The 24,747-nt window shown below is 45.2% G+C and overlaps 1 protein-coding gene across 1 annotated transcript in view; it reads right to left on the bottom strand.

Moving 5' to 3' along the window:
- Window positions 1–9,725: 9,725 nt before the first annotated feature.
- The window catches only part of TSPAN7 (tetraspanin 7), a 103,586-nt gene continuing 88,564 nt past the window's right edge, over window positions 9,726–24,747 (bottom strand). The window contains exons 5-8 of the mRNA XM_037377841.1: window positions 23,180–23,335; window positions 18,684–18,767; window positions 11,169–11,241; window positions 9,726–10,846 (exon numbers count right to left, since the gene is read on the bottom strand). Of these exons, the coding sequence (XP_037233738.1) occupies window positions 11,173–11,241; window positions 18,684–18,767; window positions 23,180–23,335 (309 nt within the window). The 3' untranslated portion in view covers window positions 9,726–10,846; window positions 11,169–11,172. The remainder of the gene's footprint in view (window positions 10,847–11,168; window positions 11,242–18,683; window positions 18,768–23,179; window positions 23,336–24,747) is intronic.

Here is a 24,747-nt window from a genome sequence, read left to right on the forward strand (position 1 = left end):
TCTTCTGCTTTAAAGATTTTACAAGACAGCCTATTAGGCTGCTACCAGTTTAGTCAATCAGCCCTTCGTTGTTAGGCTGTCTTGAGACAGTTCCTTAGATGCAAAGATGTGCCTCCTCACTAGTACGTTCCCCAGGTGGCACACGTGTGCATCTTTCTCAAGGAATCAAAATGCTGAGAATGCTAACTGGGGGATAAAACCCAAAAACCTTGGTCTTTGCACATGGTGTTGAAAATTGCACTGTCAGTACCAACATGGGGCTGGAAGGGACTGCCAGGGCTGGGAAACACCTCTCTTCTAGACCCCTGCACCTGGGCCTGTGGGTTGTGTCCTCCACAGCATGACTCTGATTTGATCAACTAGACTGGAATGTCAACTCCAGCATGGCAGAAAAGCCAGGCCCTTTGCTGTTTGCCCCCATGCCATTTTGGTGGACTCACCACAGAAGGGCTGAATTTCCAAATGTCTTTTGGGTGCTGGAACCCCATAACGCTGCCAGGTGAAGCCCTGCTCTCCACCAGCCTGTGTTTGCCAGGGAAGGGATGGACATGCCCAGTGGGGGGAACAGGGGATGGGGACTTGAGCCTTCTCTGGACATTGGTTGGCAGCTCCCTGGCATGTTGGTGCCCGGGGGAGCAGCTCAGCCTGGGTGAAGCGGGGTGTTGATTACACCGTGCTATGCACAGCTGCCCTTTGACACAGCCCAGCAACGCGGCCTTGCCAGAAGATGAATGAGGCCCTACAGATGGAAGAGGCCTCCTTACCTGCTAAACCTGTCCTTGCCTTCTGCCGGCAGTAGGAACGCACTACATACAGTGCCTTGCTGCGATCCATGTCTTAAAAGCAGCTTATTTTTCCCTGGAGAGATGACAGTTTGCTGTGAGTTTTTGGACATGTACGCACACAGCACACCTTCCACAAGCACAAGACCACAAGCAGAGAACTAGCATGCCCTTGGAAAACTTACTCTGCTTACAAAGAAAAGGGGCTCCAATTATTCTCAAATGCAAGACACCGGTTGGCAAGAGAGAAAGGGAGGCTGAGGAACAGTAACAGCCACAGTTTGTCCACTCTGGGAATAAGCCAGTGGCAAACACAACAGCGCATTTGTGTCCCAGGTAAAAATTCCCTCCTGTCTATTGTAACTACGCAGGGTGTCCAGCGTTTGAAACTCTGCTGGGACAAGCAGCTGTGTGCAAACACCTTCAGCGCTACAGGCAAGTTCATTGCAGGCAGCAATGCAGCGAGAATGTTGGCGCTGACCTGACTGCTGGCTGGACAGGTTGAGCTTCGACCTTATACCGGACTGTCACACTGCTGTGCCACCTCAGGCCAAGAAGAATAGTTCATGGCATTTCCAGCATTCATTTTTAACACAACCATTCTTTGAGCATCCAGCTGCAGGCTGCTCAAGGGGAAAGCAAGAGTGTGGCCATCAGGGACTAGGGGCTGGAGCCCATGGCTTGCCCTGCAGTACTGCTGCTGCAGCCGCTGCCCTGATCTGAACCAGGTACGTGGTGCTTGTTTGGGCTGGAATTTCAGTGCCTTTTGCAGAAACATGGTTTGACTCCAGAAAAGAGCTATTATTAATCATCTCAGTCATACAAAGAGAGCTGCATTTGCCATTATTTAACCAAGCATCAGTTGATCTACTAGGAAATAATAAAAAGAAAACCAGCAGAAGAACAGTTCAGGTTCAGAAATTACTGCAATTTCAGGGTTGGGTTTTGGTTTTTTTTTTTTCTTTTTTGTTTCTTTTCTTTTTTAAAGGGAGACTGCAACTCTGTAGCTGGAAGAATCTGAGCTCCTTACTCCAGTGGCAGCCTGCATTTCTGTGTATTTCCCACCCTACCGTTACTACATCCCTTCCTATTAGGGAAAGTTAGGCACATCACATTCACCTCAAGACTTACTCGAAGACTTGGGATAAAATGCAAAAAATGAGCAAAGCTGTCCATCTCCTTGCTCTGCCAGCCTTTACTCTTGAACTGCTGCTGTGCACAGCTGTCCTCAGGAAGCCTGGCAAAGCCATCCGGGCAGGGAGCCAGGGCGAAGAGGAGGTGCTGGATGTGCTGCCCCACGGCAGTGGCAGCATCCTGGGAAGGACAGCGACTACCTCACAGGCTGCCAGGGGCTGACAGACCTGGCCCAGGGGCTGGTGAGGGGTAGCCTGTAGGTAATAGCTGTCCAGACTTCACGTTTGCTGTGCCTATCTGGGATAGGTTCCTTAAATACTGTATAAATGGGAATTTTGCAGGGCAGGTAATTTATAGGGAGGGTTTATGAGCATCTCCCACTTCAGTAAGTGCACCTGTGTACAGGGTCTCAGCTCCTACTGGACCAAAACATACTCACCCTGTAACTCCACTTATTTTTGAGCATGGAGCTGCCTTTATGTCTTAAGAGTCTGACCTGTCCTAGCTGCAGATATTAGTGGCTACTGTTTCTTGGCACTGTGGCTATGATGGCATTAAAGGATACTTTCCTCTCCAAGCTTCAACCATTCCTGCAAAATTTCCTTTCCTGATATTGCAAGAAAATGAATGATGGAAAATACAGACTCCACCATGCTGTATCGATCCATAGGAGGCCTATCGAGCCCTGATCTTCCTTGGTTCTGTGGTAAGATCACACCAAATCTTTACCCATTTTATTTGTTGAAAAAAGCAAAAATCAACCAAAAAAAAGAGGCAACTCTCTAAGAAGTGAAAACTGCAAATACATTATTTTTAAATATCATTATATCATCAAAATATATAAAAAACGTAATCCTTGAGCCCAGATACTTTAAATGTGGTAGTTAAGTGATCACTAATTCAAGTTTCAAATCTAATTACAGTCAGTTGAACTTCTGAAAACTTCTAAACTGAAAACAATTATTCCCCCCCGCCTTGTCTGCCAACCTTTCCAGCAAAAACTGAGGAATAAAACTCTAGTGAATATTAAACTGAGGGACCTTTTCTTTCCCTTTATATTAAAATCATGACACAGCATGGGAATCAGCCTCCCCAGGGGGCAGGTGCTCTGTGTGGTACCTCAGAGGATGGTTATGGTTCCACATGAAAAAAATATTTTTCCCGATGTCCTTTTTTTTAAAGTTAAGTAATTACATCCAAACAAATACATGCTCGAAGAAGCTTACAGATGCAAAATTAGGCATCCATAATCTATGAAATGCCAAAATCAAGACTGCCTAAAGCAACTGTAGTGCAGCCCTGTGCTCATTGCACTGATCCCGATCGCCTCCACACTGCCTAATTCTCTTCTTATTTTCTGCCCCTGTTTGTTCCTATCCTTACACCGACAGCCTTAGCTCCATGGCGTGACTGTATTTCCTTGACATATCCAGTGAGACGGTGCTCTGATACTGCACTATTGCCTCCAGGCAGTACCACAGTGCAAGCTAAGCAATCATTAACATTTACTGCTCGTCCGAATGTTTTATCTTGCTGCACACAGCATGGAGCAGCAGTGGAGCCACGACCACTGCAGAGGCGTTTGGTACAGCTGGCTATTAAAGTTTGTGTTGGCTCCAGAGCTGGCTGCCATGCTTGCCTCCAGCGCTCACATGATGCCCCTGTGGCTGCAGCATCATCTCCCAGCAGCCCTTGTCCCCACCATGGGGTGGAAGGTCCCTGCTCCCAGGAGAGCACAGAGGGGCCTGGAAAGGAGAAGAGGCTGGAGGTGTCTTTTTGACTTGGAGTGGGAATGGGCTCCCTAGCAAATAAGTGTACGATGGCAGTGGGAGAAGTGGGCAAGGAAGATCTTACCTGCAACACGTAAATTTGCTGCTGGCCCCCTCAATTAGACCTCCCATGACCTGCTGTCTTTCCACAGGGAGAATGCCCTGAGGGCCAAGCTCCCCAGCTTCATCCTGGACCCCTTCTTCCTAATTTGGTAGCCCAGCTTGGAGGGGAGGATTCAGCTCTTCGCTTGAATCATCAGGTTCATAAATGTAATGGGGAAGCTTTTGAAGCCTGAAGTGCAGGATGCAACGCCAGCAGCCCCCTGGTAGGCAGCGGCAGCCTGGGTCCCCACCAGATCCGGGCTAAGCAGGGGCCACACCTGGGTCCAGAGGGGAGCACTGTCCCAGGGAGCAGCACGGGTGCTCCCAGGGCAGGGGAAAGGGAATTGCTGTTTCTTCTGCTTAGTCTGTGAGGGCTCTCCCCTGACAGAGAGTACTAGCCTGCACCAGGCTTACCACCTTGAGGAGAACCAGGCAGCCGTGATGACCACGGATGGGCTGTCAGAGCAGGCCAGCCACTGAACTGAGAAGTCAACTTGATTTTTGCATTTGTACCAATGCTGAAAAATCTCGCTGAAAATGCCAACAATCAAATAGGAGCAATGGGGAAGGGCTGCTGTCACCTGGTACTGTTCCCTGTGGTGCCAGTGGGTTTAGCAGTGAAGGGAAGGCAGCAGGGACACACAGCCCTCCACCGCTCAGCTGCCAAACAGCTCTCAGACAGTAAAATCACCGTGTCCAGACAACCACGAGCCAAATTCCACCACCACATGTTCCACCCTGTCAAGCTGTATGGACACATTGAGCAAAAGGTAGCAGCCAGCACTAGCGCATCTCCACTGGCTTCCTAAGCTTTGCACCCAGGGACAAACGAGGCACTAGTCTTTTTGTATGCTTTGCTTCACCTCCTTAATGAGTAAGAAATCAAGTCTATTGCAATAATGCAAGCAAATTATTAATGGCCTTTCATTCTGAAGCAACCAGCTCCAGTGTTTACCAGAGTAGGATTGCCTCCTGTTTGTGACCATCCTGCTGCTCGCGTTGTCAAACAACATGGTTTTAAAACAACATTCATCTGAAGTGGATTATTACTGGGTTGACTACCCCTTGGGGTGTAATGAAAAGCATTCATTAATTCTCAGGGCAGGAGGGCTAATTACTTTTTTATAAAAAACCGTGCTAATTGCCAATAACTTCTTTATTAAATGGGTCTCATAGAGATGATTTTGATTGGCTTTTTGATTTCCCTTTCACATTGTAGCATCTAAAAAGCATAGGCCAAACAAGAAGGGAGCATCTAGGTTATCCTGGTAAGCATCGGGCAGACACCCCACCATTACAAGGACCAGTGGACTACGCCAGTCTACTACGCTCAGTTCAGCACTCGAGCTTGCTGTGGTGCCGGCCAGGGATTTCTGAGCCTCATACCTTCACGCTGCCTCATGCTTCCACACGGCAGGTGGGGACCTGTTTTCCACACTCCACAAGGCACGGCACTGATTTTGGCAGGCTCCTTGTGCCGGGGCGGCAGAGGGAGTGCACAGGGCTCGGACTGGTTCCCTGCAGGGCTGAGTTCCACCTTGCCCGCAGGGAGGAGACAGTCCCTGGCCCTGCAAGTACCAGGGCTGCAAGAAGGTAAACGGAGTAGCACACAGCCGTAACCCACGGCCTAAGTGTACCAGTTCCTATACTTGGTAGAAGGGCTCATTCATCTGACATTTGGGTCACACTGAACTCCAGGATGATGAAAATTCTGGGCAATTTTTTGTTCGCTTTTAATTACAAACAACTACAGGGCTGAAGATACCAAATAATCAACATAAGCACTAACTGGTTCTCATGAGCAAGCAGTAACTTACAAATGCGAAATTAAAGGTAAATCCCGCAGAAGCACGGTAAGCCCACGGGAGCCAGAGTAGGAACCTACCAGTGTCAAACTGCTCCTGCAAAGCCTCAAGTAGTGCCATGGATTGATGCTGGCCATGAATTTCCTTGCATGTGCACCACAGTAGTTTCTAGCAGTCTGACACCTGCAGACTCCCACAAAAGGCTGCTGTCACCATCAGGAGGACATAAGAGGTGTCCTGGCAGGCAACATTCCCTCTGGACCAGACCACAGACCTCCCTGCTGTGGGCCTGAGCTACTGAGCCTGCTCATCTTGGAGCTGGAGATTGCTGTGCCACCGTGTTGGACACATGATCAGGTTGAAATACTTCCCATTTCAAAGCATTTTGCCTGAAAAAAAAAGAAGTTTATATAGTTTTTGCTCTTTTTTCTCCCCCTATCCCAGCCTCACAGTTCTCCTACTGGGCATCAGCCTTCTCTCATATCAGGTTTTCTGATTCTCTACCCAAGAAGATAAACCACACAAGCCATGGCTTCCATGCAAGCCAGAAAACTGTCCTTGCTTCCCCCTCTGGAAATGATTGCAATTTAAAAAATATGTTTTTTACTTGGATGAATAATAGGGCCTTCAAAACCAACTTTTCATTTCTGAGTGTCCTGGGAGGTTTTGATAGGGCTGGATTCCCAAAAGGTACGTTGCTCAGCACTTTTTGAAAGCTAGAGCATTTTGGAAATGCCTCCAGGGGGTTGCCCAAAATCTCCTGCTTCTGAAAGCCTTGCCCAAGATACTGTTATATGAGCAAGGTGAATAAAAAATAGCATTGTGGTGATTTAGTAGTTGCATTGGGAATGTACCTCACATTAGGAGTTACACTGTCATACAGTGCACCAGGGATGTTATATATGTGTGTGTATATACACAGCCCAGTTATCAATTACAAAACCCGACTGCAATCTAAAATAAATACTCAGTGTCACCTATAGATAGCTTCAGCAGAGACCAAAAATAGCCACACCGCAGTTACCATGGAGCAGAACAGACTCCAGAGCTTCAGGAGATGCTGCTTCGGCATGGCTTGCTTTTAACGAGCTTGCATGTACCAAGTATCTCCAGTCATGCCAGACAAAAATGAAACGTCCTTTCAATAAAACGTTTCCTGGCTGCAACAGGAACAGGTGCAATGACAAGCAAAAGGCAAAAGCAACAGCTTTTTTTCTCCAAAATTAGGCCAAGCTGGTAAAAGCAGCTTGCAGAAAGTTGAGCAGATTTTACATGTTTGGGGGGCAAAATGCTTTTACTTACAAAAAAGCAGAAGTGTCATTTGTATGCCAAGTCATGAAGATTTCTATTTTTGTTACACAGGTTCATACTGAAGCAGCCCTAACTCAGCCCTCCTAGGAGTCCGACATCCTGATCAATCCTGCCCCTCCAGCTGGATGCCAAATATTTTATGCACGGGGCTTGGCTGGCAGCCAATTGATTTGCTAATCTTAAAATTATCTTAAACAGTAAAGAGCCATTAAAGTCGAGGGAAAGAGCCACAGAAGACAGAATCATTTTAGCCCCTGCACTGGGTCCTCCAAGAAGCAACAGGCTGAAGTCCCATAAGCAGTCCCGCAAAGCCAGTCTCTGCCGTAGCGATGCTACTGGGGACGTGTAGGGATGGCAGCAGCCAGCAAGGTCCTCCAGCACGGCCGCCTGCTCCTTGAGCCACAGTTTAACACTATGGTGAAAAATCACCTCCACAGCAACATACTATCCTCTTGGCAGTGCTCGAGGCTGTCCTCCTCAGCAGAAGCAAGCCCTGGGAGGCAGCTCAGGATGGGGTGCATGTGCCAGCTAAGGCCGGTGGTCCACCCTGCAGCCAAACCAAGCTAGCAGCTCACCGGGACCAAACGAGGTGGTCTCAATGCCCTTTCTTCCTCCTCCCAGAGTCCCGCTCTATCTCCCACTCTCCTCATCCACCAGTCATGCCCCATTTCTCCCACCCCTCTTGGGACTCATCCAGTTGCCCCATCACCCATTTTGACTCCCAAACCTGCCCAACCTTCTTTTGCCCAGCTTGGGTCTGCTGATTGCAGTGAATGCAGTTTGCCCGGGGAGGGATCACGCAGCCCAAGCCAGCCCAGTGCAGCAGGAGCTGGCTCCCTCCACCACTGATTCAGTTCATGCCAGAAGGTGGACCTCAGCCCCTGAGGCAAAGCCCCCCTGGTACCCTGTGACAGCTTCACCTCTGGAGGGAAAATCCTGCACATCTATGCTCAGCTGACGTTAATGCACACTCAGCAGCTCTGGCTTTGTTTCCTTTCCATTGCCACACTTCTCCCTCCAGGACAGAGGAATGTAAGTGCAGCAATGCTGTGCCTGGGGAAGGGGATGCCACAGTGCCAGCTCGTGCAGCCCTCCCTGCCAGAGCGGCTGCGTGGCCCCAGCCTGAGCCAGGGGGATTTCGCTGGGGATGCCCTGGGTGGATCCTTCACCAGCCTGATCCACTCCATGGAAGCTTTCGAGAGCCCAGTCAAAACACCTACCCCATACAAGCAAGACTACTGCTGGGCTGACGGAAGCAGTTGAGCACACACTGAAGGGCTTTGCTGAGTAGACTTAATTCAATGCTTACACCTTAAAGGTGAGCACATGCTTTACTGAATGGGGATGAGCAAGCTGAAGCAGTTTGGGGGCCCGCTGACCCATCATCCAACATCAGCATCTTCAAAAGAAACAGCTCTTGGCACAAACAACTCTTTCTTTCAGGAAAAAGAGAAAAAAAAAAAAAAAAGAAAAAAACCAGAGTAAAGGCTGGTGCTTTTCCACTCTGGAAGGTCATTGGTAGCTCCTGAGGGAGGAGGCAGCAGCCTTGTCCCCCTCCCTCCCCTCTGTGGGGCAGGGGAGACCTGCCCAGGGATGAATAGGGAAGGGAAACTGGGGCGGCTGCTGGGCCAGTTCTTTCTGGTGTGGAAAAATATCCCCCTGCGAACTTCCTGAGCCTGCGGGAGAAGGGCATCACTCCAGCATGGCGTAGCCCCAGCAACCGAGTGAGCAGCTGCAATTTTTTAAGCCCTCAGAAGGGACTGCAAATGTGAGAGCTGCAACCTGTGCCGAGTGGCTTTGTCCCCAGAAAAGTACACACAAACTACACAGCATTTATGCAGGACCTGTATTGCTGTTCTCTATGTTTAAAGATGGCCCGCTCCCTCACAGCAGATGCTTTATTGCAGGCAGATTTAAATTTGTGGACCAGCTTCCTCTTCCCTTATTTACAAATCTCTATTTGTAGATTAATAAAAAAGTTGATTCTCTTTCCTGCTTTGGAAGCAGGCTCTGAATAAAACCAAAGATGCCACCAGGGTTTTTAAGACCTGCCGCCTTGGCACATACCAACAGGTTTTTGCCCGTGTGGCTGCAAGCCCTTTTTATAGTTGTGTGTGACAGCACACTGACCGCACCAGCACCACTCAAATGTCCATCGAGGGCTGATGCTGGAGACACCACGTAACTGGGTGGATGGCACTGATGGATGGACCCTGGCGGCTGTACGGGCTGTGTGGACACAGGCGCTGTGCAGCTCCTCCACAGCCAGGAGGCTACAAGGCATCCCTCCTCGAGTCTTCTCTGTCCGTGTTGCTAGTGTAAAGGCTTGGTCCAAAACTTCCAGGTTTAAACTTTCATGGGCTTTCCATCAGATCTTCAACATTTCGGGTATTAAATGAGAAAGAGGTAAGTGTCTGCCTTTCCACGAATGCAGCAAAGACGCATTCCTCCCCAAATCTCCCTTCTCCCCACCCTCACCACAACCAGAGAAATGCTTAGTGCCAGAATCACACACAGTGCTAAGGATGGGATAATTAAATATTGCATACTGTTATCAGTCACAGGAAGAAAAATTGCAAAGCAGAGGGTATGTGTCTGTCACGTGGAGAAACCAGCTGTGGAAGGTTTTTCTAGGAGATTTGAGACGATTCCAGCTCTTTCTCTTTTTTTCCCAGGGTAGTAACATTTTTCTGTCACAAGCAAGTTAGTTGTTAAAATATGCATAAAGACATGTCACTCCAAGCTATGCACTTGTATTTCATGTTCACTTCCCCACTCGGAAGAGTTTTTCCATGACTAAGGAACAAAAAGGAAGCGGCTAGAAATCTGTAATGGTTCCATTTATTAATACGTATATCACAAATACTCACAATATCAATGCATTCTCGTTGGCATGCTAGACAGAGGCATTATTAAAAAAGTCCTATTTTTTTAAAAAGGTTTTAAACTTTTGCTTTCCCCCAAAAATATTTCATATGCCTGTTTTTTTTTTTGTGATTTTTTTTGTGTGTGTGTTTTTATTTTGATTTGATTCAACAATGTATTTGGTGGCTGCAACCTCAATGCAAAAGAAAAAAAAAAAGAAAAAGAACAGGAAAAAAGTAGGAAGGCCGCAGTACAGCACAGTTCAATTAGTTCATAACTACCTAATAAAAATAAAGGAAGCAAAATTCCTGCCTTCACAGTAAGCAACAACACAGCTTAATAACAGTATTACACAGGATCAGGTTCAGAGGCAAAATGCACTAGACAAAGCCTATCGGGATACGCACTAGGCATACAACACTGAGTAAGAATCAAAGATGTAGAAGAACATCAGGAATAATGGTTCCCTTCAAGCACAACATTTTAACATCATTTTCAAGTATCTTTATGTTATGTTACTGATTCCTTTGTTTTTGGGGAAGGGGGGCAGGCGTGGGGAAGGGGGAAAGGATGAAAATCTTAGTAAAGCAATAAACAAAACAAGAAATTAAGATAAACCCAAAAGAATATATATTTCATATACCGGTTTATATGGAAGTGTGCAACACTTATTAACCATGGTGAAAGGCTAATTATGCCCTCCAGTCACTACATGCACAGCCCAATCAATGCTGTTAATGAATTACCTTTGTTAACTTACGATGCAACTACTGTGTGACCAAGAACATACATACGGTGCCGTCCTACACCGAGCCGCGGGGATGGGGTCTGGGTCTGGAGGCCGAGGGGACTCGGCTGCTCTTGGTGGCACCGCGGTACTTCACAGAATGGTACACTACGCATGGGACAGAGTTCGGGAGGTGGGGTGCGAGTGTGCGCGCGCACGTGCTTGCTTGTGGGGGTGTGGGTGTGCGTGCGTGCGAGAGACAGTGTGTGCTATAACATTCATTTTAGTCTTTCTCCAATTCTGCAGCTCCTGATCTTCAGACAGGCTCTGGACTTCACACTCCTGAAAGACCTAGAGAACAGGGGGGATAAAAAAAAAAGACAAGTGGGTTGCTTTGGCTGATAACAGTGTTCATGGCAGTTATGTTGTCCTCTCTTTTCAAGAACAAAACTGAAATGACAAAACATTCAACAGGCCATTTCCCCCTTCTTTTCCCACCAGACAGCATATCAGGATGAAAAACCCAAAGCAAAGAATCCTGTGGGAAGACTAAATTCTCAATGAACACACTAAGCATCTAAAACTTGCCCGCCACGTTCAGCAGAAGCAGCACAGCCACAACCATGTACCTGGGTGTACACGGCACGTTGCACAGAAAGCGGGGAAAGCTCACCTTGTTACACCATCTCGTACTGGTTAGCAGTAATAAACCGGGACAGACAGCATGCCAGCAGCATCCCAATCAACTGTTCCAGAAAAGAATAGAAGAAGAATAGAATTTAAGTTAAATTAAATGAATGCAGAGCAAAGGAGAGGCCATGGTAAGCAAAGACTTCATGTTCTGGAGTTACTATGCACAACATAGTTATGCCCTGTTTTAGGGACTGCTCTAATCAGAAAACCAGCATTAAAGCCTCCTGTCTTTCTTCATTGGATCTTCTTGATTTTTATCAGAACGTCTTTATTTAATAGGCAGCATGCCTTTTTGCTACTTTTCAATCCCGTTGTCATTGCCTGGCCAAGTCAGACGTGGATGGGTAAACCGGTGGGGGGTATCAGTCAGCACACTACCAGCTGAGCTTCACTCATGAGGTCCACATGGGTCCCTCACCACCACCCACCACCACCACAAGCTGGCAGCCCCCTTAACTTTGTTACCAGCGTGCTGGGGAAAAGCTTCCTAATGCCCCAGAGCTGTTATGCTTTCTTTACATACGATGCAGCACTGGAGAAATGAGTGTTATAAATCTGGAAATAAATAAAAAAAAAGGTCTTTCACTATTCCCTTGGCTGTCACTCAGATTATTGAAAACAGATCCCTGGCTTCCACTCGTCAATAAGCACTCAGTCATTTCAGCGTTTTGCCTATTGCAGTTTGTTAACGTTTCCTGCATATGCCAACAGTGTTAATATACTATAAATAATTCAACCTCGCTTTTCTCATTTGGATCGGTCAATTAATTAACTTATGAGCATATCCAGATTGCTACAGCTCATCCCTGCCTACGGGGGTGAGGTGAGAGGGCTGTCCCTGCAGATGGACCAGCCTTCCCAGGACCGGGCTCCAAGCGAGCGCTGTCACAGCTGCTCCAGCTGGCTCGCCCCTGCCCGTGGGGTCACCTCTGCCCATCTCCTGCTGCGGGCAGCGTGCATCGCAAGGGAGTGGTGCTTAAGAAGGGGGATCACAACCTTTCAGCAGCAGCCAAGTTCCCTCAGATCCCACAGAGCACGTGTAGATAGCTCCTGGCTGGCTGCTCGCCCAAACCGGCTCCTTCTATTTCACGCTTGGGATTGCATGTCCTTTCCTCTCAACTGTCAGTGCTCCCCGTTAATGTGATCATCATCAAAATATACATCTTCTCTACCAGCCAATTGCTTGATTTGAGCTGGCATCAGCCCAGAGCAAGACCAAGCCAGGGTACCTCAAATCCAGATAAACTGTTTTCTGCCTCTGAGATGTCACATTCCTGGTCAGGCCATGCTCTATTTGACAGATATTTGATCCCTCTCCTGTTTCAGTGTCCACCAGAACTGTTCTGGGCATCTCAAAAGGGTACAGAGGCACCTTTAAAAGCAGGCTGAACCCCACTGTCCCCAACAGGAACTCCCCAGTTCTGGCACCAAATACAAAGGATGACACTGCCTTGGTTATAACCAGATATGGGGCAGAAAACACCTGACCAACCTCCAATAAAAACCTAAGCTACTAGGGTTCAGGGGCTGTATTTTCAGCTGCCAGAAGAGATGTGGGCACTGAATACCCTCTTCAGCTTTGAAAATCTCACTTGATACCAAGAAGACATTTTAGCCATCTTGTTGTCTCTTCTACTAAAGTTCTCTAGATGGGTGTTCAAACAGGAAACTTATTTGGTAGCTGGAATGCTCATGCCCTCACCCAGGAGTCCATGGGCCAGTGATGATGAGGATGCCAGCATTGCCTGTCTGGGCTTTGGATTTCCACGCTTAAATACTCCAGTCACTGGGAGGATGATTTTATCAATCTGGCAATTTAGAAAGTGTTGCTGAAACCCCACCACATTCTGCAGGTTTACTGGAGAGGCTTCAACACTCCCACTGCTGACTTGTGTGATGTTTCTTTAGCTCAGTTTTGTATTAGAGAATGAGATTTCCATGATCTCCATTTTGGAGAACAGTATGTATTTCTCTGTGCATCGACAGGCAGAACAGAGTAAGTGCCTCTGGGTGGCCCTGTCCTACCCGCTTCGCTATTGCTTTTCTGTGTTTGTGGTAACTTTCAGTCTTTTTTCACCTTCCCCTGCTGGTCTGAGAAGTTACTTCTCTGCCTTGCTGCATTTTTCGTTACAATGAACTTCACAATTATTTTCACTGAGCAAACTGCGGCCCAGACCCAAGTCAGTTCCTCCCTCATCCTACAATGGCCAACAATGTGCATACATTCAGCCTTTTCTTTCTTTTAAAGCCTGTGCCATGAGTTATCTAGTATTGCTCCCGACCACAATCTGCCTGTATCAGATTTACAAGGGGAAAGATGCTGCAGCCCGTACAAATAGGGAGCCATGGGCTTTTCTTTCCCCCTACAGCTGTAGCAGGCCTCCCCAGATACATTTAATTAGAGATTCTTCTGTTTTACATAGGCAGTAACTCTAATTAATCAGTGCATCTAAGCTTTGTAGCATTTGCAGGCATGTGGCAATGTTTTGATTTACTCACGTTACTTGTAAGATGAATGTCAGGCTACACATGAATGTAACTTTCTGGTCTTTGGCCCACATTAGTTCTTGGCTCTGAATGTATGCTGCTTTATGCATTTAAGTGGTTACAGTACCATAGCATTAAACTTCTCTGTTTCAAAATTTCAAGAATAATGCCACTGCATACACATTTCACACAGCACTTCCAGCTATTACCAGGATATAGCAGAGCTAAAGTACCTTAAAAGTACTTTGAACACATATAAAAACATGTATTTTCCAAGGCGTGCAGACTTCCACGTCTAACCACAAGAGCACTGTCCCTTGTGCAGCCAAGAAGAGGCAATACTGTATTAAGCTGCTGAATTTTCCTCATGGTGCTCATTACAGTCATAACTACAGTTCACTGCATTTAAATCTGGTTAGAGGCTCCCAGTCTGCGAACCACAAATGAGCGCTCTCCACCCCCCTCAGCTCTCTGCATTTGCTTGATCACTTGCAACCTCTGCTCTTCAGACAGTTGGAAGCCCCTGTGCAGCAGGTCCTTGCAGCTCCTCTGAAAACACAGAGGAACTGGCATGAAAGGATTCCTGCAAAGAAACTACTTGCTAGAAGTTGCATTCATTTCCTTTCACTTCCATTGTCCCTCAAATGCACATCTCAACTTTTATCCACTTCTTAAGTTTTTTTATTTTATTTTATAGTCCTAGTTTTTTGAGTGCCAAGATGCCAGACTTGGTTCTGGTTTTGTATTCTTCCTCACTTTCCCCCATTCTTCCCTTTTTTCTAAGATTATCATAGTCTTCTGAGCTATTACATGGAAAACTGAGATTTGCCTTGGAACCTCTGGTCTTGCTGCAGGAAACTTGAAAATACTGACAGTCTTTGGTTTAGAGCACAGGGAAACCCACATCCCTCGGGCGCATCTCCTATAATATCATCCTGTTGGCCAAATCTCATTCCAGACAACAGAATGCAGTGTGTGAATTCTTCATCTCTCCATGGTTTCAAGGAGTCATCACAGGCATATCTCTGTTCTGACCACTGAAATCCACCCAGAGCAACTTCTTATCAATCTTACTGGCCTACCATATACATGATAACTATTTTTTAAATATAGTTATTTTGCAGGAGTTAACATTGACTGAAAGCTGTCCTGCATGACATATTTATTACATCTTACTATACTGAAGAGAAACTGAACTGCAATTTGAATTTCTATTTTATTTCAGGTCTTGGTATCTTCACCATTTCTCATTCTTTGAGAGAATTTCTATAAATAGAAATGTGTTGAACTAACTTAGAATTCATCAGCAGATCAGGTAAGCTAAAACTGGTTTTTTTATTCATCAGGAATATTTTTTTAGCTCAATGATTTACCTTGCCATATTCTGAAAATGAAAATCTCCAAGCATCCAGGTTCCCTGGTTTTATTTTAGAAGACAGACAATTTTCTACGTCACATTTTGCTTACCTGAGTCAGCCTCCTGTGCCATGGTATGCCTCTGGCACAGGTCCTAACTCCATGCTGAATCCACAGTGATCAGTTTTTAGAAGGAACCCAGTCTTATATCAGATTTCAAGTTGCATACTGGGTCCTGATATGGAACCCACTCCCTAACCCTGGTGCAAGGGTGACAGAGGTGTGTAATCCTGTGCTAGGGCCAAGTCTCAGCCTCTCTATACTCAGACAGGAGTTGCAGCAGACAAGGATGATGTCTGTGCCAGAACTGCGCCCACAGTCAGGCAGAGCTACTCACATTAACACTGACAGCAAAGAGGGCAGGTGGATGTGCACTGTAGAGAGGGACTGTAGCTGCATGAGAACTTATCTTCAAATGACAGGAACCGTGCGTGCTCAACAACTGGTTCTGGGCACGTGGACAACTCCTGGCTTCCAGTCCTTCAGTACAAAGGGAGTAACTTGGCATTAACACTTCCCTGAGACTCCCCTCCTCAGGGAGTCTACTGCAACCATAATCTATAAACCACTCCAGACTCTGTCTTTTGCATCCCTTAAGCCAACGCCTACACTGTAGTTTTATCTGGGCAAAACTCTTCATCATCTATGCTGCTTGCATAATTTTATTCTCTGTTGGGCACAACACTGCGATCACTCTGCTGCTCTGAAGAGCACGTGCTAAACTGAAATTATTCCAGCTGGAAGTCAGCACTGGCATCTGAGTCCAAAAACAATCAAACTGCATTTTATTGTTATTATTTCAAACCCAAGGAGCAGTGCAGACAATGTCAGCAACACATCAGGTTTTTTTTTAAACTCTGACTCTGACTGGGAGGTCTGTGCCAGGCCTGTAAGATGTGCAATGCCATTACATCAACCTTCCCTATTTCTGGGAATCAGCACATTCCCCATGCTAGTCAACACCTAACAAATCATGTGAAGGAAAGGCCCTTGAGCATGCTTTACTGTAGAAGAGCAACATGATCTAATTTGTCTTCTATTTAGATTAAACCCATTCTCAGTAGGAACGGCGAAACCTCGCCTACAGCTGGAGCACTGCCTGCATTACTGCCAGCCACAGTTAACCTGAAATCAATTTGTAAACAACGTCCTTAATTGGGTCCAGCAAAACAGATTAGGCAGTAAATTATAACTGGCCGCCTTCTATTCTTCACACCCCAGGAGAGCTGCATTTTTGTCCTCTGCATCCCCTCTCTTCTCCTTTTTACACATTCCCAAACACCCCAAGCAGCTGGATATCTACTGTGAGTGCCAGAGCCTTGCACATTCGCAGGGGGAGGCGCATCCCCAGCTGGCAGCAGGACACACACTGCCATCAGGCAGCACGAGCTGCCAATGCCACATCAAAATATACTTTGGTTTTCACCTGGACTGGCAGTGGCAAAGTGCCCTCCCCGCTGTGCTGCCTGCAGCCTGTCATGCTAATCTCACCCTGTGCCAAAGGGCTCCTGCTGCAGGGGCCACACTGCCTGCACTGCCCGCACTGCCCGCCTGCCTTGTTGTACGGAGCTCACAAACAACCGGTGACCTAGAGTAAACATCCAGACACATCCCAAAATACTAACAATTCCAGCTGCACTCTTGCAATGGTCTCCCTTCCAGCTGCAAACAATTTTCAGGCAAGACAAGATGATGCTTTGCCTGTTGTATGTATGACATGCTGATTAAAGGTTTTCAAGTAGCACTGGTCCTGCTCAGCAGCATATGAATTGTACAATTCTGCTCATCTGTTTTTCTTTTGGATAGTTCTATGAGATGCTTTGTAACTGCCTGGCTGTCTAGAAACCAAACTGAAATAAGAGCTCAGAGTCCCATAGCAGTAATCAAGTCATAATCAAGGTTGGAGAAGAGAATCAAGGTAACGTGACCATTCACCAAGAACTAGAGTAGCCTATTAAAGAAAAAAACAAAAGTGAACTCCCCCTGCTCCATGCACCAACAGCTCCAGACTGGTGGTTTCACCGCTTCAGGATTCTGAAGACCTGACACTCACGCACATGCTCTGGGCGGCTGGCAGTATGATGAACCAACATTTACGCCCACATGAAAAGGCCTGACAGGCCAAATCATGGGTTTCTCATATCTAACACCTAAGCTACAAGGCATCAGATTTCCAGATATGCCCACAGCAGTGCAGTTAGCTGGTTTGAGGCCAAACAGGTTTAGGTCTTGCTCAAGTTGTGCATATGTTGACTGAGAGGACATGGTGGCCATTTTCCACAGGGCTTGGGGACAGTTTTACTGAAGAACCTGGAGGCCATTGTAACTGCTGAGCAAATTAAAACTCAGAGATGTAACTAAGCCACCTTGCAGCCAAGCATGGGCTGATCACATGGGGCAGCAGGGGCACGAGGGCAACCACAGCCCTCCCATTAATTCACCTGCCCATCACTGGCAACAGCACTGGCAAACCTCTTGTTTCCAGTGCAGCACAGTGTAAACCTATAACTTGCTAACTGAATTAATGAGTTTTAAGAAGTCAAATAATTTTTCCTAGCACCTCATTTTTCCCAACAAGTGGATAAACACAAGACATTCAACAGATACATTCGTATTTTCAGCGTTGCCTCAGGACCCAGATCTGTAATATTTGTGAATGAAGCAAATGAAAGTTGCATGACAGGTTTTGAATATGACATTTGCCATTGTACTATGTACTGTCCACAGAGAGAGTACTTCTCAGGTAGAAGTGGTTCAGGCATCACACATGTCGCTGTATGTTTTGCTGAACCATTCTGCAAACACTTTTGCATTGCCCATGTTTCCCTCCCTCTCATTTCTGCATGTTTCCAGGAGAGTCCTAGTCATCACACACGAAGTGACTAGTACAAAGGACCATCTCACTGAAAGATGCAGGTGTTTTCCTGCCCCTTCTTCATCAGAAGATTCTGACCAGACCTTTAGTTTTCCTAACTAATGTCTAGGTCAAGGCAGTCTGAGCATTAGGGAGCAGCAAACACCTTCTTAGCTCCCTTCTTGTCCCTCCCATGCCAAACTCCTTTTGGTGCAGGCAAGATGTTTAATAACCTGATCTTGCCAGATCTCTGCTCAATGTTCAGTGCTAAAAGAAAAAAAAATAAATAAAATTGGTCACCGAAACCAGGTGACCCCTCCAGACTCCAGGTCTAGGATAAGGAGGCCTGAAGGTATACTCTTACTTGAATTCTAGACTCCTTTAAGAAAAAATAAGAGTGCTTAGAAGATAGAAGCCTATCCAAACAGTGGATAAGCTATTTGTCTTCTTAGCTGTTTATGCTCCATTTAAGCCAATGTTTTATTGGGTTAACCTCTATTTGACCCAGTGGAGGGACAAGTTGTTTTCCTTGAGCTAGTCATTAGCTCAACCGTAACTGATATTCCCAAGGAGAAACTTCATTTAAGTTGAAAAAAAGAAAATCAATGAACAGATGACCTCAGGACTAATGAGCTTGCTGAGTTCAGTCCCTTTCCATAATCCTTCCTTCCTTGAAGTCTGGGTACAGAAAAAGAGAGGGGGGAAGAAAGGGGGAAAGGCAAGCATTTATGCACTTACCTGTGAGAATGCAATCCCAAAAGCCACTCCAGCTATGATTCCCATATTTGTCTCCATAAAACTGGTCACCAAGTCATAACAGCCCTGGAAAACAAACATAATCACTCCTTGTATTGACCTTCCCTCCCATGAATGCATACATACAAATTTCTCATTTAAAATGGGCTTAAGCTAGACAATATTTTTGTGGCAATTTCCGAAAACGTCACCGTTTTATTTAATAGCAAATCTGAGTGGATGATGGGAAATGGTGGCAAAACCAGTTCTTAGAAACAAATGTATTTCAGTACTTTTTAAAAGCTAAGTGTGATGCTACACTCATTTTTATAGGTCTTATTAAAGAAACCCAGTCTGCATTATTTAATAATACATTAATATAGCCTTGACCTGAAAACAAACCAGTAACAGTATAAGGTAATGTTACAGTACAATACAAGTGTCAAAGATGAATACATGATGCTGATTTCCTCATACTTCATATATTTAATACAAGCATGCTTCAGGTGTCCAGTGAGGCAATGTGCTTGCCTTCGCCTGTCAAAGGACACCAGGCAAGGTACGGAGTAGTATGTACTTTAAACCTTATAGCAAAGTTATCAAGGGTTTTGTACAAAGTTTGTTGGTTCATTTGCCCTTGGACATAAATTCCCTGTCCTGCTCCCCAAACCTAATTTTTTACCTCTAGCTCAGACCCTGACTCCATCAGCTGACGTGCTTCATTGTGCCTCAATTCACAGCCCACACTGAGGCCAGAAGATTCATATATATTTCTGCCTTTCTCTTGGATAGGCTTTTTTGAGATGTCCCCTTCAGTATGACAATTTTTGCCAAATTTCTCCCCTCACCTAGTCTACCACTCAAAAAAGTATTTGAAATCATCTTTCCTAGTTTGTGATGCCTAAATGAATCTAAACAAGTGAAAAGAAGAAAGATGACATCTTGAAGAAAAAGACGACAACGTCTACTTTTTCTTTCATTACTAACTCATCTGCACACCCAATCCAAAGCTACCTCTCAGCCCCTTTTGCCATTCTTCCTTAAATGACCAACACCACTCACCACTTAAGGCCAGTCCCAAGGCATTTTATTTGATGTTATAACTTCATCCACTTTATCAGAAGTTGGAAAAAGCAAAAGTAACAGTGATTTCCCTTTCGCAGTTTGGACTTCCATCCCATAAGAGAGCAGTGTCTCCACATTCCCCCTCCATCCACATACCCCTCATTTCTGCAAACACTGTAGGAACTCTTTACGTGACCTCAGAGCATTAGGTGCTTGTAAAAAATAAGAGCTAGAAGGAAAGGACAATGTCCTTTGTTAGATACAGGCCATTCATTAACTGAATTGTACCTCTTTTATAATATCAGAAGACATTTTATTTAATCCTGAGAGTAATGAAGTGGTAAACCTAATAGTAGCTGAGGACCAGCACATTCTGAAATACATATTAATCCTTATTTATGTCTTACAACAGTGTACCGTATGTCACATTCAAGCTTGCTTATTTAACACATCAAGCAACCACAGTTGTGTGTGTCTTACGTATTATGAAATGAGATTAGATTTCTCAAGCAGTATTTTCATTCTGTCTGACATTCCTTAATGTTCTCCCAGCTCTTCTGAAATTTGTTCTGTTCAACAGCCTTCAAGAGATGCAACATCTAACAGCAATGGTAATTTGAGGGAGACAGAAGATCATGTTAAAAAAACATGCAAGTGAGAGAGTTTTGATCACTCTCCTCATTTGAAGACTATGCTTCCCAAAATCACAATAATCTCTTTCCTGAAGTACATTGCAAAAATACAGCTTAACTGCTCAGTCCTTACTGTGTACCGAGGGAGAGTGCAAGAAGCACCCAAGAGTTGCATACACAGTACAGATGTATGTGAAGCACTGTGTGGGCACATCCTTGACTCCACGCATCTGGTCCTTTATTAAGATTTTAGAGAGAAGTCATTCTTGAGGTTTATTGGTAATGAACTCTGAGGATTAAAAGCACTATATGAACATTAATTAGCTAATCCTAATGGCAGCTCTTAAAGTTAGGTATTAGTCCCATCTGAGATAAAACTGACAGAGAGACTAAATGATTTACCCAAGGTCACTAAGCAAGTTTGTAGCAGAATTGGCAAAGAAAATCCAGGAATGCTGTCTTTTAGTCCTGCAATTAGATCATTACTTTAATCCTCTTTGGATAATTCAATCATTAGTTCTCATAAATTGCTAGCAATGATTAGCTCATAAAGAACTTGCCTTACTGATAGTTTTGCAAGACCCACCCAAAAAGATGTACCTCAAATATACTTATACACAGGAATGGTAACAAAGGTCTTCCACAACACAGAGAATATGTATCTTCCTTTTTCTCCAACACACAGAGAGCAGAATGCCAGTTTCCCAGACAAGCAAGGGGCTTGGGTCAGAGGCAGTGACATTTGCTTGCTACCTGAAGTGAAAGCACTGGTCTACACAGTATTTCCTCCTGCTTGCTTTTTATTCCCATGCCTCTTTCAGAAACATCCCACCTTTCTCAAAACATTTGGGACAACTGTGATCTCACGACTGCTAAACAAAAATATTTACAACGTTTGACTACAAATTGCTATCTCAGTACCACAGGACATCCAAACTTCCTCTAGGTAATTAAATCAAGTAATTAAATCAACTGCTTCCTCAGGAACTAGCAGTCCTTTTCTGTCAGGTGACGCATGCATTTGACAGGAAAGCAAGGAGCAAGCATGAGTGGAAGTGAGTTACTAGCCCTGGACTAGCACAAGCTCATTCATCCCTCATCCGCTTTCTACAATTTAGCAGGCATCCTTTGCCAAGAGGAACTCGCAGGGGGACAGGGATTTCTCTGTGCATGCAGAGCATACAGAGCAAGCCTGGCACTTCGGGAAACACTGGATCACTGCTGGGAATGCAAATGCCACCTGCCCAGTTATGCAGCCCCGAAAAGTCCGGAGCGAGTGGCCATCCCGAACTGAAGAGGTGGGACCTGCTGACAGAGTACCAGTCACACCAGAAAGCTTCCTGGCTGGAAAGGTGGGCAGAAGCAAGGGCTCAGAGTGGGCTGCCCAGGAGGCGCTCTGTCTGCAGTGGATGCTGGCTGTACTACATATCCCCTAGATCCACCCCACCGTGCCTCTCACCCTCTTTCCACTTCTGCAAAAACAGAAAGTTCCTGCAAAGTCACAAAGTGCGACTGGATGAAGTGGGTCCTCCTTTACACTCCCGTAATCCAGCAAGATTCTTTTGCTGGTGGTGAGTGAGTTTCTTAACAGGGAGACGTCACTAATGTTCCACATATGTCTGCAACAAGTGGCTCTCATTAAACTATTACAAAAAAGAAAGGCTTAATGGAAAATAATTCCCTAGTCTCTTTTTTTTTTTAATACATGTTGGAAAATGTCCATTTGACTAGTTTTCAAAGAAAGGTGTTTGAGGCTGTGCTCAGCCACCACTCCAACCTCCTGATTCAGAAGTGACTGAGGTGAAAAAGACAAGAAGAGAAGACAGAGAGGCATTTCCATATTTCCCGTTACCTACTCAGGACTTGCATTTATTTTCTTAAATTCAACTCTGAAAACAAAACCAGAAAAGAAAATAATCCTCAAGTCTCACTAAACTATGCTGCAACTTAGCATGGTAATTTGGCCACAATATCATTCCTTTTGCCAACAAACTTGTCTGTTGCCTCTCTTGCAAATCTCAAGTGAGAAAATAAAAACTGATGATGCACTAGCACTTAAAGCAGTAACTTGAGCTGTATTTCTGCAATGCTGTGACTGCTAAATACGCTGCATTATTTTCTCTTTATTCCTCTCTTTCTTTGTGTTTTCTGTACTTTTATTCTCCAATTATGCCTTTTCTTCCTGTTTTCCCAACCTGCTTTCCCAAGCCTATCCTGTTTTTGGCTGTGCTATACTTGCAGCAACAAAATTTCAAAGATTTTAAGAGTCACTGTAAACGTACCAGCCAACCACAACACTTGTTGTCAATTACCCAGTTTTTCCTCTGTTTGGGATGACAGTTGGGCTCCGGCACTGAAATTACTTTTTGAACATAAGCAAGAGTAAAACCTGTCCTTCCCTCCACCTAGCTATGTCTTTGGCCTCAAGAAAACCCCACAGCATTCAGCAGGAGCAAACAGGGAAGCAAAGAAGCACTGACAGATCTAACCCTCAAGGGCACACTCCACCCTGTGCCTAGCCAGTGTTGTCTCTGTGTGCAGTGCCATATCTCAACCTCTGCTGTGAGGAAGGGGAACAAATCCCCTCCTCATCAGAAATGCTGCTGCACCTGGTCATTTGAGAAATTCCGGCTTAAAGAATTTGCAAGCAAGGGTGAGGCAAAGCCCATACCATCACTCAAGCCCAATATACACATTATCAAACAACCATTTGAAATGAAATGCAGTTGTAAGCAGCCATATGCTCCACTGGTGTACTGGACGGTTTCATAATAATTGCCTCTGGCACAACATTACTGGTACCTTCTGGTTTACTTTAGTGGCAGCCACAGTCATATTGCGCAGATCCTGAGTATTACAGTCACTGGAGTTCATGCAACAGCTTGTAGGAATGCCGTGTTTGAAGAAGTAAGGGCTGGTGCTCCAGTTGGTGTAACTCTGAATGCCGCAGCAGCTCAGCTATGAGGAATAAGAGGCAGATTTAAAACAAACAAACACAGAATCATCACTGCTCACTTAATAAGCTCATAATTGAAATAAAGACAGGTTGTCTTCAGTTTTGAAAAGTAGATACCACCCCCTACGCCATTTATCACAAAAGCATCAGGAATGGCATTTACAGAAGATGGGAGCAGATGACCTACTAAAAAAAAGGTATTTTATAAGCAGAACTATTATTTGTAAGACTTGACAAAGGTCCAGCTATAAACCCATTTTTTTTCAGTTGAAGGTCTGTTAGTTTTCTTTCTCATTTGTTTATTTCCTTTGTTTATTTAGCTACTGATTAAAGATGACCCTGGGAATTCAAGACAGAGCCTCACAATGCAGTCAAAAAAAAGGCCTTAAAAACCCCAAAGCATTACATAGAATTACATGTAACACATACAGGGTCAAACTAGTACAAATTGCTAAGGTGAAGCAAGTCTTTCTAACTCACCAAAATAATTTCTAGGAGAATTTACTGAGCTGTGAATAGAAGGAGACCGTAGGTTCATAGAATGTGTCTATGAAATCAGCTGAAAAAACCCTAAGTTGGGAAGAATGTTCTGCTCTGGATGCTAAGCTAGAAGACAGTCACTCAAAGATATACAGTATGTGCTGAATTTTCTGTCATGAAAAGGGCTTATAAATGCAGTTCCTATACAAACAGAGCTACAAATGCAATGAACATTTTGCTACGACAGAAACACTGAACAATTACTCAAAACTATTTAGTTTAGCCAACTCCAAGGAATCAGAATTTCAAAATACAGGTTAATGTTAGGCAAACAGACAATTTGATGGCAGAATATACTCAGTTTAGAGCACCACAGTCATCTGCTAACCCAGAGAAGCCAGGTGAGAGGTACAGTTTCAAACATGCTAAGGGGTCCAACATAACATTTGTAATTTCTAAAGAAGATCCAGAAGTCATCAATACAATCACATTAAAATTTCAGCCATTCAGCAAGTTACAGTCATATGAAAAGCAAATTGGCTCATAGAATGTATGGCGAGCTGAAGGGATAGCTTCTCGCTATGGTTTCCAATAGGAATTTAAATGTGAATTTTATTGCTCTGTGCTGCAGCTGGTGGACTTGGTCCCTTGTGGTTGGCATCTCCAACTAGTTTGGCTGTGCTGTGGCATTTGCTCATGCCCTGTGCCCTGCTGGAAGGCAAGGCAACCTCCCCTTGCTCTGCTACCGCACGCTATGGGTCAGAAAGGCTCTTCCACTGAACACCTATTCCACCCCTCCAGCACGGCCAGAGAACAGCTTTCATTGCCAATCTCAGCAGCACATTTGTTCACCCCTTTTTCCTCTGGAGAAAATAAACTCTGTTCCTCCCCTTAACTTACTAATCCCCTTTGCCAGCATCTCACTGTACTAGTG

Source organism: Falco rusticolus, chromosome 2, assembly GCF_015220075.1.
Source record: "Falco rusticolus isolate bFalRus1 chromosome 2, bFalRus1.pri, whole genome shotgun sequence".
NCBI classification, from domain to species: Eukaryota; Metazoa; Chordata; class Aves; order Falconiformes; family Falconidae; genus Falco; species Falco rusticolus.